The 15,838-nt window shown below is 45.6% G+C and overlaps 1 protein-coding gene across 1 annotated transcript in view; it reads left to right on the top strand.

The window, feature by feature from the left end:
• Window positions 1-658: 658 nt before the first annotated feature.
• The window catches only part of INKA2 (inka box actin regulator 2), a 56,561-nt gene continuing 41,381 nt past the window's right edge, over window positions 659-15,838 (top strand). Inside the window, exon 1 of the mRNA XM_075335577.1 lies at window positions 659-1,027. Coding sequence (XP_075191692.1) covers window positions 983-1,027 — 45 coding nt within the window. The 5' untranslated portion in view covers window positions 659-982. The remainder of the gene's footprint in view (window positions 1,028-15,838) is intronic.

The raw sequence follows: 15,838 nt of genomic DNA, 5'->3' as shown, positions 1-15,838 counted from the left end.
GCGGCCCGGGTGCCAGAAGCCATGGCAGGAAGCTGAGAGGAGGACGCAGGAGAGCCGGCCAGGGACTGGGAAGCCGACGGGCGCCGGGAGCGGGGACCAGGAGGCCTGGGGAGCGCGGGCACCGGAGGCTGGAGAGCGGGAAGCGTGGCAGGTGAGCCGGGGAGCGGAGCAGAGGACCCGGGGAGCGGAGCAGAGGACCCGGGGAGGGGAGCAGAGGACCCGGGGAGCGTGACAGTATCTATGTTTCACTTTAGATCCTCTATTGGCGTTTTCCAGGCCAAGCTCTGAATCCAATCTAAAGAAGGATTTAGTAGGAAAACCATGAAAAGTGACACATAAACACCATAAATACCGTAAGACCTGCTGTAGATGTCAAACACACATCAAGAGCAACACATGAATGTTATAATGTGTTACCTCGCTAGTGTCAATCCAAGTTACAACCAACTGCAATCTATGGAGCCTGTACGCTATATGTAATGTTTGCGAGTTTAAGAGGAAAGCACATATAGGACGTGTATTGCTGAGTTCACGCAGTAGGGTGAAGTGCGCTTTAGCAACCCCCTCTTGTGGGCTTCATGTTACTCATCAGCAGGGCTTGTCTATTCATTAGGAGGGATGAGCTGCCATTGGCTGCAGAGAAAAGCAGCTATCCCTGCACATTGCTCTGGGAAAGACTACATGCTTAGAAATCAGATTGTCAACTGCTCTACTCTGAGCTAGCAAATTCTCAAAGGAGGAACTAAGTGCAATCAAAAAGCAAAGAAGCTCCAAAGTGATGATCCAGTCCCGGGAGAGTCAATGGACATTGACAGAATACAACTTCTAGATCATTACAAGTATATATGAAGACAAACATGACATCAGAAAGACATGCTGAGCTGGAATCAGCCTGGATATGACAATGTGCTGCCAGGGCTGGGGCACTGATTGCTGACATTCCTTAAGGGCATCACATGGACTTCCACAACTGATCACATCTATGAAGAATATGGACCAGTACCTTAGAAGGCTGAAGCAGGAGCTGGTAAGAAATCTATACACACACGAAAATAGATCACTTATGCCTTTGTTACACACTGAATAGACTTTACAGGAAAGCTATAGTAAATTAGAAGTTTCAAATGTAAAATACTCAATATACGTATTTTATGTTAGAATATGCTTAAACGCAGAAAATTATTACAATATTGCAAGAATTTACTTCTCTAAAGCAAATTGTAACATAAAATATTGCAATAATTTTAAGTAGTAAAACAAAGGGAAACATAATATCCGGACACTGACAATCCTAATATATATATATATATATATATATATATATATATATATATATATATATATACATATACATATACATATACATATACATATATATATATATATATATATATATATATATATATATATATATATATTAGGATTGTCAGTGTCCGGATATTATGTTTCCCTTTGTTTTACTACTTAAAATTATTGCAATATTTTATGTTACAATTTGCTTTAGAGAAGTAAATTCTTGCAATATTGTAATAATTTTCTGCGTTTAAGCATATTCTAACATAAAATACGTATATTGAGTATTTTACATTTGAAACTTCTAATTTACTATAGCTTTCCTGTAAAGTCTATTCAATGTGTATATATATATATTTGCTTTAGTAATCAGCTCTCTGAGGTTTATATTTCTTCTATACATCCTCTATGCATACACATAGAGTGCAGATGTCCGGGCCAGGCTGGAGGCTTTTGTAGGATCTTGCTCTTCGCTGGAGGGGGTGGTCATGATTTCAATGTATGGACTCTGTTGGCTAAATAAGTGTTAGAAATAGAATCTTTCACATATAGATGTTGATTATGTGCAGATAAGTAATAATAAATCTCAATATGTCACAGAGGAACAAAACATACCATGTGCACAACATTGTGTAGCAGTGGTTTATATAACTGTGTAAGGTTCAATCTAGGACAGTTGTAGAGCCATGAAAACCAGATCACTGTAGAGAAATACCCTATATTACTTAGTAAAGAATAGTGCTAAACCGTACCTAAAAATAACCAAACAGCAAAATACATAAACTGCCATAGTAAGGCTAAATTATCACCATACTTTGCCCAAATATTATTAATTTGTAATAATACCACCATCACATACAGTGCCAAAATAACACAGAATCTGGTGCCCATGAAGGGGTTAGCACATGGAGACTATTGTCCTTGGATAGAGCATTTGACAATCTAATATATTTTCTTTTTCGGCACTTCTGACAGATCTTCTAGGATATGTCAGTCGTTGACCATGATACTAACTCCAGCTTCTTTGTAGGCATCAGGTTCTTGCCTTCAGTACAATGGGACATACATTGAGGGCTTCATTAGCTCCATAAAACTGATTCTAAAACAGTGACATTTACAGTGGGATGTTATTTTGGTTGTTAAAGTGGCTTTTTAAGTGGCCAGATTATGTGAGAACATAATGGGCATGTGAAATTATGGTCTCCAGCCAGTAGATATAGGAATGATATTGTAGTCATAAAACATGCACCAATATGCATTATAGTCGAATCACATTTTAAGAAGTGTTTTCTAAAGGGCAAGACTTGCCCCAAAATTCACATTATATATTTGGAGAAAACCTCTTTTCCAATGCAGAGCTCTAGTCAAAATTGTATAAATGTGTCTCCTTGACTACACATACAGAAATACAATGTAGAATAGTGCAATGACGAGATATGACCTCAGCTACCTTACACAGACAATAAAGATTTGTGGGAAAGGGAGAGTTTGTGGTCTCTAAGTTTGGAAGGTTTCTTTCCAGCGTGCACCTGTCCTGTTCGGAGCTGAATGACACCGCTCTGTCCTAATGACAAAGCTGAGCACACATTGACAGGCCATTGATGGAGACAACAGCTGTCTTCTCACACCGCTCTTTCTGTTACATGACTAGAATAGGTTGGGTGCTGAAACTTTCTATGTTTTATGATTCCTTTTATGTGAATATTTACAAGGTATGTACTAAGAGAGTCTATTTTGAAGGGTGAGGTATTTTTTTTGTAAAAATACTTCCCTTGGGGTTGTAACCATTGTCCATAATGAAATGGGTATTGATACTCTATGAGGTGCCAAGACCCTTTTTATGATTTGTGTGCGAAGTGAAGACCTGCCATAAGAACATCAATGTCCAGCTTTCATAACCCGCAGGAGGGCACATTAATAAAACGTGTCAGGTATTGACAAGAATGCAGCATTTGTTTTTGCTCAGAAATTAGTGAATAGCAAGAAGACAGGAATCTTATGGACGCTCTGTGCCACATGTGTAGAGCTCCTGAATGACAGCCGCTGATGGGCACAGACACCACTGTGTAGTAGCTAGGTTTTGTTTCATCCAGGGCAAAGATTCAGATTGCTGCCCTAACCTTCTGACTAAATACCCTTGGAAAAGCAATGCCAAATAGCTGCCATAGGCCATACATGCTATACAGTGCCAGATATTGTGTAACTACCGCCGCACCACCGTGCGGAGCTGCCGCCCCACCACCGTGCGGAGCTGCCGCCCAATCTACACCCCACCTACTGTCTCCTCCCCATAATCCTATAGAATGTAAGCCCGCAAGGGTAGGGTCCTCTTCCCTCTGTACTAGTCTGTCTACTGTAACTTGTATATGTATTTTGCATGTAACCCCCTTCTCATGTACAGCACCATGGAATTAATGGTGCTCTATAAATAAATAATAATAATAATAACTATTAGAGATGAGCGAACCTGAAAAGTAAAGTTCGGTGTTCGTACCGACCAGTAGAGATAAGTGGACCTGTGGAAGTTCGGTTCGGTGGGTTCAGCCGAACTTTAGATAAAGTTCAGTTTAGGACTCGGACTTGACCCCATTGGAAGTCACTGATTGGGCAGTTCAGGTCTCTGCCCACATGCAGCCAGTCATAAAGAGATCACTTCCGGGGGGGTGAGTGGTTTTCATTTGTTTTTGCACACACTACATCCAATAATGCTATTGTTACCCCCAGTGTGAACCATTCAAACAATGCGAGCAGCTCACACTGGGCTGAACACTGAGCGTATCCGATCACAGCGATGCTTGCTCGAGTGGTCATCATGCATAAAGCACCCAAATACCAATCCCAAACTTTGTTTTTTTGGTGTACTCTGGGTTCGGTGCAAACTTCAGGTTCGCTTAGCTCTAGAAAATTGAAAAGTGGTGTTTGAGTTCAGCGTTAAAGTGCTTTATGTATGCAAACCACTCTAGCGAGCATTGCTGTGCTCGGGTATGCTTGGTCAATAGCCGAGTAGAAGCCACTTGCAGTGTTTGAATGGTTCTCACTGGAGGTAACAACAGCGTGATCTGATGTAATATGCACCCAAAAAAAAGGAAAAATCTTGGCTGCATACACACATACACAGAAGTGTTCTGTTTATGGCTGGCTCCATGTGGGTGGAGACCCGAACTGCCCAGTTAATGACCGCTAATGTCTAGTTCCCAAACCTTATCTAAAGTCTGGCTGAACCCTCCAAACCGAATTTCCAGGGGTTCACTCATCTCTAGTAACTATCACGTGTATAAGGACAGTCTCAGGGTTAGCCTTTTCATTTTCCATCTGAGACCATGAACATTTAAACGTTGCTTTTTTCCTTTGGGCACTTAAGGGTTAACTCCTTCCCTAGTGCTGCGGCAGACATGCCCAGCTGACTTCAGTTAAGCACTTCCAGACTGTATTTAGTCCCTCTGCTTCCTGGAGAGGTTGCTGGTTATTCTACTCAGTTAGGAGCTAGCCAGGGAGCAGAGAGGACTTGTTGTTACTCTACTGCTATCTGCTGTGATTGTAGTTAGTTGTCTCTATTACCACTTTTCCTTTGTACCCTTTGGTTATCCCCTGGTGCAGGTTTTTGTATGACTTATCTTTTACCCATGTTAATCATTCCTTGTTGGTGGGTTCTAGAGATCTCCGTCCTAGTCTGCTCCCTGGGTGGAAGGAACTTAGTCACCAGGGCCAGGATGGGAGACAGGGTCACATTGGAGGCTCTACCCTGACTACCATTAAGTAGACTGTCGGGATAAGGGACAGCACAGGGATCCCAGTCTTAAGCCTGCTTTACATGTTACGATTTCGCATACGATATCGTATGCGATCGTAACCGCCCCCCATCGTATGTGTTCAATTTGTTGAATGTGCCGCACAAACGATTAACCCCCGTCACACGTACTTACCTGTCCATACGACCTCGATGTGGGCGGCGAACGTCCACTTCATGGAGTGGGAGGGACGTTCGGCGTCACATCGACGTCACGCGGCAGCCGGCCAATAGAAGCGGAGGGGCGGAGATGAGCGAGACGTAAACATCTCGCCCACCTCTTCCTTCTGCATTGCTGGCCTGGAGCTGCAGGACACAGGTAAGATTGTTCATCGTTCCCGGGCTGTCACACACTGCGATGTGTGCTACCCCGAGTACGATGAACAATCTGATGTTCAATTTTTAGGAATTGAACGACGTGCATGCGATGAACGTTTTAACGTTCAATCGCAATCGCACGTACCTGTCACACACTACAATGTACCTTACGATGCCGGATGTGCGTCACTTACGACGTGACCCCGCCAACACATCGCAAGATATATTGTAGTGTGTAAAGCGGGGTTTAGGATCAGCTGGGGAGCCCCTGTACCATCCTTATCTCCTCGCTACAGTAACTAACCAAACGTTATGCCTAAGATAATTTTGGTTCTGTTCTGCTAACTCAAAAATATGAGAATGCTTACATGGTACATGCCACCAGCTTTAGATTTATAGGAAGTCAGATTGCATTTCCCATGATTTGAACATCTGTTTTCCTCTTTCACGTTATTGCTCTTTTTTTCCACAGCTATTGACAGCATATTAAAAGAGGATGGCAGTATATGTCTTGTGCAGTCTGACCTTAAAGAGGACCTGTCACTGGATTTTCTTTTTATTTAAACTGAGAATCTCCTCTAATTAGGGCTGCTCCATTGATTTGGGAACAGTTTTTCTTAATCTTCTCTGCCCCTCCATTCCCAGTTTATGTCCCTTGGTATTAATGATGCAAATGTTCTTTACAACCAACTGGGCGTATATCCCACAACTTCTCTTTGGGTATTTGCCTTTTCTCCTCTGATGCTGGCTAATAAAAACACGGTCACGGCCACACAGAAGTTCTATGGTAAACGGCCAGTTGGTTGACAGGAAAATTTCCATTGTTATTTTTGAGGGGCAGAATTTTGGAAAAGAAAAACTGTTCCAGAATCACTGTAGCAGCACGAACTTAAGGAGATACTGAGTTTAACTTAATAACAAAATTTGTGAAAGATCCTCTTTAACGGATTTAATTTTATTTACTATAGTTTAGAAAGATAGCTGTCATGGTTAAACAGAGCTACCTACAAGACATTGCAACAAGGTGATTGAGAAATATATTTATACTAGAAGGTGGCCCGATTCTACGCATCGGGTATTCTAGAATTTACGTATTGTGTAGTTCATGTATGATTTTTGTTATATATATATATATATATATAGAGATGTTGTTGTGTGTAGTTACCAAGTGTTTGTGTAGGCGCTGTACATGTTCTGGGTGTTGTCTGGGTGTGACGGGGGGTGAGAGCGGTGTTGTATGTGTGTTGCGTGTGTTGCATTGTTTGTGGAGCGCTGTGTGTCTGTAGCGTTGTGTGTGTGTTGCGCGGTTTGTGTGTGTGTGGTGTGTTTTGGGGGGAGGTATGTTTTGTGCAATGTGTGTGTTGTGCGGTATGTGCGTATATTTGTGTGTGCCGCGGTGTTTGTGTGTTGGGTGTTGTGTGTGTGCAGCGTTGTCTGTGTGTGTGGGTGTCTGTGTAGGGCAGTTGTTTGTGGTTCCCAGTGTGTGTGTGTGTGTGTGTGGTGTGTTGTGCAGTGCGCGCGCGTGTGTGTGTGTGTGTGTGCATCAGCCTCTCTTCTCTCAGCCTACCTCTCCCAGCCTCCCTCCTCCCAGCCTCCCTCAGCATCAGCCTCCCTCTCCCAGCCTCCCCAAGCATCAGCCTCCACCAGCATCAGCCTCTCTCCTTCCAGCCTCCCCCAGCATCAGCCTCCGCCAGCATCAGCCTCTCTCCTTCCAGCCTCCTCCAGCATCAGCCTCCCTCTCCCAGCCTTCCCCAGGATCAGCCTCTCTCCTCCAAGCCTCCGTCCTCCCAGCCTTCCCCAGCATCAGCTTTCCCCTCCCAGCCTCCCTCAGCATCAGCCTTCCCCAGCATCAGCCTCTCTCCTCCCAGCCTCAGCCTCTCTCCTTCCAGCCTCCCCCAGCATCAGCCTCTCTCCTTCCAGCTTCCCTCAGCATCAGCCTCCCCTTCCCAGCCTTCCCGAGGATCAGCCTCTCTCCTCCCAGCCTCCTTCCTCCCAGCCTCCCCCTCCCAGCCTCCCTCAGCATCAGCCTTCCGCTCCCAGTCTCCCCCAGCATCAGCCTCCCCAAGCATCAGCCTCCACCAGCATCAGCCTCTCTCCTTCCAGCCTCCCCCAGCATCAGCCTCCCCTTCCCAGCCTTCCCCAGGATCAGCCTCTCTCCTCCCAGCCTCCTTCCTCCCAGCCTCCTTCCTCCCAGCCTCCCCCTCCCAGCCTCCCTCAGCATCAGCCTTCCGCTCCCAGTCTCCCCCAGCATCAGCCTCCCCAAGCATCAGCCTCCACCAGCATCAGCCTCTTTCCTTCCAGCCTCCCCCAGCATCAGCCTCTCTCCTTCCAGCCTCCATCAGCATCAGCCTCCCGTTCCCAGCCTTCCCCAGGATCAGCCTCTCTTCTCCCAGCCTCCTTCCTCCCAGCCTCCCTCAGCATCAGCCTTCCCCTCCCAGTCTCCCCCAGCATCAGCCTCCCCAAGCATCAGCCTCCACCAGCATTAGCCTCTCTCCTTCCAGCCTCCCCCAGCATCAGCCTCCCCAAGCATCAGCCTCCACCAGCATCAGCCTCCCTCGTCCCAGCCTCCCCCAGCATCAGCCTCCCCCTCCCAGCCTCCCCCAGCATCAGCCTCTCTCCTCCCAGCCTTCCCCATGATCAGCCTCTCTGCTCCCAGCCTCCTCCAGCACGCCGTGCTCCTCTGCCGACACTCACACACCCGATCGCATCCACTCACACACACCCGATCGCATCCACTCACACACACCCGATCGCATCCACTCACACACACCCGATCGCATCCACTCACACACACCCGATCGCATCCACTCACACACACCCGATCGCATCCACTCACACACACAGACACTGACGATATCGCACATACGCGCTGATACTCACAACATCCGGACATACCACATGCCTCTGGCCATGTGATCCTCCGTCAGGTCCTGGAAGATCACAACAGCACAGTATCGAGGCCGAGAAGCAAGCGATATCGCCGGATGCTGTGAGTGTGTGGATGCGATGTGAGGTGTGTGTGAGGTGTGTGTGAGGTGTGTGTGTGTGAGAGTGAGTGTGATCTGATGTGTGTGTATGTTTGTGTGTGTGCTGTTATGTGTGTGCGTGTGGATCTTCCGCTGCAGCAGGACCTTGATGCGCTTGTAACCATGCGAGCATGGTTACCAACGTATCCACACCACTCCCGTGCGAGCGGGGGCCGGGGGGGGGGGGGTGTTGGGGGAGTACAGTACTCACCTCCGTGACAGCCGTGTCAGTTCGGGGAATGCGCGGGGGGGGGGGAGGGGGAGGGGGAGGGGGAGTACAGTACTCACCTCCGTGACAGCCGTGTCAGTTCGGGGAATGGGCGGGGAGAGGGAGGGGGAGGGGGAGGGGGAGTACAGTACTCACCTCCGTGACAGCCGTGTCAGTTCGGGGAATGCGCGGGGGGGGGGGAGGGGGAGGGGGAGGGGGAGTACAGTACTCACCTCCGTGACAGCCGTGTCAGTTCGGGGAATGGGCGGGGAGAGGGAGGGGGCGGGGCCAGAGCTAGCGTGCATTGCGTGAGGGGGGCGGGGCGTGGCCGAATTGCCAATGCCTGCAGGGTGCCGGGGCGAGAGGCCAATCTGTGGGGGGGGCGGAGCCTGGGCGAGCGGCTGGCCAATCCGTGTGGGGGCGCAGCCTGGGCGAGCGGCCAATCGGTGTGGGGGGGCGGGGCCATGGCGAGCCCAGCGGCCACTCAGCTTTGTGTCACCGAAAGGACACAATTTTGGAGCATGACAGACAGACAGATAGACAGACAGACAGACAGACAGAATAAGGCAATTATATATATAGATTAGGCCTTATGGCTGGGTTTACACAGCAGGGGGAATAAAAGTTGAGGTCAAAATGCAAGTTCTTTTATTTCCTGTACGGAGGAAGATCACATGAATCCATATCAGAATATCAGTAATGGTCAGGGTTGGTTTTGTGGCACTTGGCAAAATTAAAAGTGAAGCATCAAATGCGGAAATACTGTACTAACAACACAGTGACATATTATGTACTGTGATCACAGTCTCTATATAAAGATCTATAATGCAAATAATACCACTATACAAATACAAATAATACCCAGTAATATTAGCATGGTGTTACTGAATAAAACCCATCTTTTTCACTTTACATTTTCTTCTCCATCTTGCCTAGACCATCATGGAGAGTGTGCTTCTCGTGCATTTTTGGTTCTTCAATTTTCTATGATGCTTACATTCTTCCCACCTACTGATGTTCACAATACTGTGCTCCTTGCTGCCCCATTTTTACCTTTATTGCTGAACGTACAGTATATTGACATAGTTCTAAGCGTTGCCCTATATTGTGTCCAAAGCATTTATTGAGACCGAAACAATAATTAGCCCACTTTTCCCTCTACAAAATAATGGGGGCCTATTATATTATACTTTATATAATAGTGGAGGCCCATTACATTATACTATATATAATAATGGGGGCCCATTACATCATACTATATATAATAATGGGGGCCCATTACATTATACTATATATAATAATGGGGGCCCATTACATTATATTATATATAATAATGGGGGCCCATTACATTATACTATATATAATAATGGGGGTCCATTACATTATACTACATATAATAATGGGGGCCCATTACATTATACTATATATAATAATGGGGGCCCATTACATTATACTATATATAATAATAAATAATAATAATATCTTCTCAGAGGCTACAAACAATAGCACCCCTTTCATGCCCCACACAGTGATAGTACCCATCTGTGTGCCCTTGAAACTAATAATACCCACTGTTATCTGTATAGAAAGTACCACCTTGGTACCTCTAATCAATAATAATGCAGCTTAGACAATAATAGTGTCACCTTTCTGTCCTAAAACCATAATAATGCCCCCTTATCTGCCAGAATACATTAGCAATGTCTTCTTGAAAATAATAATGGTGGGCATTTTCATTTTGTGGTGAAAGAAGACAGGTTGTTATTACTTTTTTTGTGGGCACTATTGTTAAAACACTAGTTATCATGACCCTCATTATACCTCAAAATCGTGCCCCCCTTTTTCACAAGTGAGTGGTATAACGTCTATTTACCATACCCTGAATGCACAAAAGATGGGACAGCTGAACCTAGTTTTGGCCTGAGATATCAGTGGCTGTCATCATTGGGTACCTTCAGTTGGTAGATTGATCTGTTGTGTGTAAGCCTTCTGGTTCATGGGCCAGAGCCCTAAAGTGGCTTATGGCTTACAAAATGGCACGATGGAGAGCTCATATCCCTGGTCTGATCAGTAGTCACTTGGTTAGAGATCACATGTACAGTATATGGACCAGACCCTTATGGGAGAAAGTGGCTTTAACGGATTATGAAACATGTAGGAGAGAGAATGGTAAATCTCGGCTAAACATGGAACAAATATAGCATCAATGCCCAATGGAGAGGATTGTAGTAAGCTTATTCGCATTCATGGTATATTTCTTATGGATGGAGAAACACTTTAATAACATTTCATAGTGTTTAAAGTTGAAAGTAGACTTACGTCCATCGAGTTCAACCCATAGTCTAAAGCCCGCTTTACACACTACAATATATCTTACGATGTGTCGGCGGGGTCACGTCGTAAGTGACGCACATCCGACATCGTAAGGTACATTGCAGTGTGTGACAGGTACGTGCGATTGCGATTGAACTGTAAAACGTTCATTGCACGCACGTCGTTCATTCCTCATGAATTGAACGTCAGATTGTTCATCGTACCTGGGGTAGCACACATCGCAGTGTGTGACACCCCGGGAACGATGAACAGATCTTACCTGCGTCCTGCGGCTCCCGGCCGGTGATGCGGAAGGAAGGAGGTGGGCGGGATGTTTACGTCCCGCTCAGCTCCGCCCTTCCGCTTCTATTGGCCGGCTGACGCGTGACGTCGCTGGGACGCCAAACATCCCTCCCACTCCAGGAAGTGGACGTTCGCCGCCCACATTGAGGTCATATGAACGGGTAAGTACGTGTGACGGGGGGTGACTCGTATGTGCGACACATTCAACAAATTGAACGTGCAGCACATACGATGGGGGCGGTTACGATCGCATACGATATTATATGCTGGATCGTAAGGTGTAAAGCAGGCTTAACATGTTGATTCAGAGGAAGGCAAAAAACCCAATGGGGCAGACACTAAGCACCACATGAGCGGAAAAATTCCTTCCCGACTCCACATACGGCAATCAGACTAGTTCCCTGGATCAACGCCCCATCACAGAATCTACTGCACATAACCAGTAATATTATATTTTTCAAGAAATGCACCAGGCCTCTGTTAAATTTTAATAATGAATCAACCATTACAACCTAAAGGCTGCTTTACACCAGACAATCTATCGTGCGATAGATCGTCGGGGTCACGGTTTTTGTGACGCAAATCCGGCATCGCTGGCGATGCCGGCCTGTGTGACACCTCCTAGCAACGCAGTATCGCTCACAAATCATGAGTCGGGTACTGCTCGTTAGGTTCCATAAAATCGTTTAATTTAGTTGGCCATCGTTTCCGTGGTAGCACACGCCGCTCCGTGTGACACCACGGGAACGATGAGCAGCTCACCTGCCTCCCGCGGCCGCCGCCGGCTCTATGTGGAAGGAAGGAGGTGGGCGGGATGTTTACATCCTGCTCATCTCCGCCCCTCCGCTCTGATTGGCCGGCGGCCGTGTGACGTCACTGTGACGCCGAACGTCCCTCCCACTCCAGGAAGTGGACGTTCGCCGCCCACAGCGAGGTCGCACGAGAGGTAAGTATGTGTGACGGGGGTTACTAATTTTGTGCAACACGGGCAGCGATTTGCCCGTGACGCAAAAAGGACGGGGGCGGGTACGATCGATTGTGAAATCGCACAATCGGTCGTACCGTGTAAAGCAGGCTTTAGGTGGTAGAGAGTTCTCTATCCTCACTGCTCTTACAGTAAAGAATCTTCGGCTGTGTTTATTATTAAACCTCCTTTCCTCTAGACGTAATGGATACCTCGTTGTTCCTGTTAGTGAGTCAAAGCTGCTATATCACTTTAAATCTGAATATTTCCATATACAATATTCAGGTTAGTACATAAAATGTTGGTATTTATTTATGTAGAATTTTATACTAGTAAATTATGTAGGAAGAGAATAAAGCTCAGGATAAGCAGTATAGCTAGATACCGGGGTAAAACCCTGCAGAATACATACAAGCTCTACATCCGTCATCGTAGCACGAGGATGAGATGATGAACACGTTCTGACATGCCCTGCAGAGTCTCCGCAGTAAAGCTGTGTACTGGATTTGCATGAAGGCTGAAGGGCTTAATTAAACACCTCTGACTGACAATTTGCATAAATATATTTTTAATGTGGAGGGGGTCACATGTAGCCTCAGCATTAGCGCCAAAAAACAGTAATTACATCTTTTTCCGTCCCTCTTTGAAGATAGATTAAACACAACCCAAGTACTAGAATACCATCTTCAGTTTTGTATAGAATTTCTTTCAAGTTTTTGTCGCAAAATCTCTACTTTTTAATAGAAATACCTTATTTATTCATCACTGAGTATGCTTTGTGTGCTTCGTAACTAGTATTTTATGTCTGAGTGCCTTACCATTGAAAATATCCAAAAAGTTTAGGTAAAACCAGAATTGCATGTAAATATTACTATATTTTGTATTTTTAAGTAATATTTTTCATTATTTGGACTTGAAATTATGATTCTTGAAGAGACCATGTTATAGTATAAATGTCGGCTTCAGTTTACTTTTCAGAAAAAGCTGGTACATAGAAAGATATATGCCACTAACTACGGATTTGTAAATGAGATGGGTTCCACTCCATTTTTGACACAATGTAAAGCTACTTGACACAGCAGTTAAAGGGGTTATCCGGGACTTTGCTCAGACAGCAAGGAGCCTTCTGTCAATCAGCAGGACATTGGCAGTGACCCCCCATCAACAGAGTGGAGCAGAAGAGAAGAAGATGCCCTGTCAACGTGACTTCACCGGAAGCAGGAGCAGTCTGAGACTCCTCAGCCCCATGGGGAAAAAAAAGGAATGTCCCAGATAACCTCTGAAAACACACAGTGACCATGTTGTCTGTAATTAAAAAGCCTTCAGACAAACAAATTACAAAGTGTACATATATATACTGTATATATATATATATATATATATATATGTATAATACACATATACAGTATATATATTAAACAAGCAAAGTGCTGCAGAAATATGGCATCAGCCACTGCTGAGAGACGCTTGTTCCCCATATATTTACATGTAGCAATCTGCCTGAAGAAGGTCTGAGATAACAGACAGAAATGTCACTGAGTGTTTAACTAGGCTTATATCATCAATACTACTTGGAATGCTGATTATTTTTAAAGGGAGCCTGTCAGAAACGTTAAGCTCCCCACCCAGGTTACTTACATGACTGTGTAGTCCTTTATAAGATTCCCCAGTTGATACCTCTATGACCTCAAAGCATCACTCTTTAGTAAAAATTGTTTTGAAATTGTGTTTACAGTTGCATTGGGGAGTGACGAATGATATGATTGTGTAGCCCTTTAAGAGATAAGCCAGTCAACCCATTTATGACCCCCAAAGCATGGCTACAGTAGTGAGGAGTCACAGTAAAGTCTGGAAGTGCATTTCCACGTGATCATGCACTACTAGATTCTGTTCTAGTTAGAGTAGGCTGTATTTCCTATTTAACAGCCCCTTCACCCGGCTGATTGACAGATCAGTGGCCTTCTACTAGAGCAAATGATCTGTCAATCAGCCATGGGAAGGGTGTTGTTAAGTAGGAAATCCGATTTCAGGAAGCCCTGAATTGGTAAACACTGCTAGAACAATTGATAGGAAGACTATGGAACCATTATCACACATTGGCCTGAAGTCTCCAATAAAAGTCATCAAACATCAGGTAGAACATTCCCTCATGAAGACTACCACCGATCTACATTGACAAATAGATATTTGTGGCCAAATCTAATATTTAGTCCATTGTGGCATCTTCAGGTTCTTCAGAAAACTAAATTACTTGGTGTCCTTAAGCTTTGTCCTATGACAGCACTTACAGCCGGGAATGGGAAAGGACTTCTGTATCATTGTGGTATGGACTATGTATTCAACCAAATCAAGTAATTATAGGAGACCTGTCAGCTCTAATCTGTATTACTAAATATTTCTATTAAGCGGGCTTTACACGCTACGATTTTGCTGCAGCGATCTCGTTGGGGTCACGGATTTTGTGACGCACATCCGGCCGCTGTAGCGATCTCGTAGTGTGTGACTCCAAGGAGCGATTTTGGATCGTTGCAAAAACGTCCAAAATCGCTCCTCGTTGACATGGGGGTCCGCTCCCAATTATCGATACTATCGCTTTGCCGTTGTTGTTCCTCGTTCCTGCGGCAGTGCACATCGCTGTGTGTGACCCCCGTAGGAACGAGGAACATCTCCTTACCTGCCGCCGGCCACAATGTGGAAGGAAGGAGATGGGCGGGATGTTCGTCCCGCTCATCTCCGCCCCTCCGCTTTCATTGGGCGGCCGCTTAGTGACGTCGCTGTGACACCGAACGGCCCGCCCCCGTAGAAAGGAGGCGGTACGCCGGTCACAGCGAAGTCGCTATGCAGGTAAGTATGTGTGATGGGGGTGCGCGATTTTGTGCGCGACGGGCAGTGATATGCCCGTTTCGCACAAACGAAGGGGGTGGGTCGCATGCTAGCAATATCTGGACAAATATCGAAGCGCGTAAAGCCACCCTTACCCATGATATAACAATTCTGGGACATCTTGAGAACTATGTGTTGTACCATTCCTTTATTCTTTCTCCTAGAAATTTATGGTCAAAAAATGACAACTAAGTGTTACTGTTCCCCTTGTCAAATGGAAGTGTGCCTTCATACTGTGACTGTCAGAACTGATTAGACAGTATAAGACTGTAGGGAATGGTAACCTCCAGTTGTTAGCTTTTTCATGCATTTCTAGGAGAAATAACTGAGGATCAGCACAATACAGAATTTTAAAGAGAACCTGTCACCAGATTTGGCGACTATAAGCTGTGACCACCACCAGTGAGCTCTTATATACAGTATTCCAGAATACAGTATATACATGCCCAGGATGCTCTGTATAACGTAAAAATCACTTTTATAATACTCACCCAGGGGGCGGTCTGGTCTGATGGCCATTACTGCTTTTTGGCGCAGTGCCTCCTCTCTGTGGCGATCGCTGTCCTCCTTCTACTCAGCCGAGAATGGATGACGTGTCCTACATCATCCACACAAGTCAGCATTGCGGTCCTGCACAGGCACACTTTGGTCTACCCTCCTGGTCTTTAAGCTTTCCTTGCGCCTGCGTATTAGTGCACTTTGATCGGCCCTGAGTAGGACAGATCAAAGTGCAACTGCACAGG

Source organism: Anomaloglossus baeobatrachus, chromosome 2 (genome assembly GCF_048569485.1).
Source record: "Anomaloglossus baeobatrachus isolate aAnoBae1 chromosome 2, aAnoBae1.hap1, whole genome shotgun sequence".
Classification (NCBI taxonomy): Eukaryota; Metazoa; Chordata; class Amphibia; order Anura; family Aromobatidae; genus Anomaloglossus; species Anomaloglossus baeobatrachus.
This window is presented reverse-complemented; position numbering and strand designations above follow the sequence as displayed.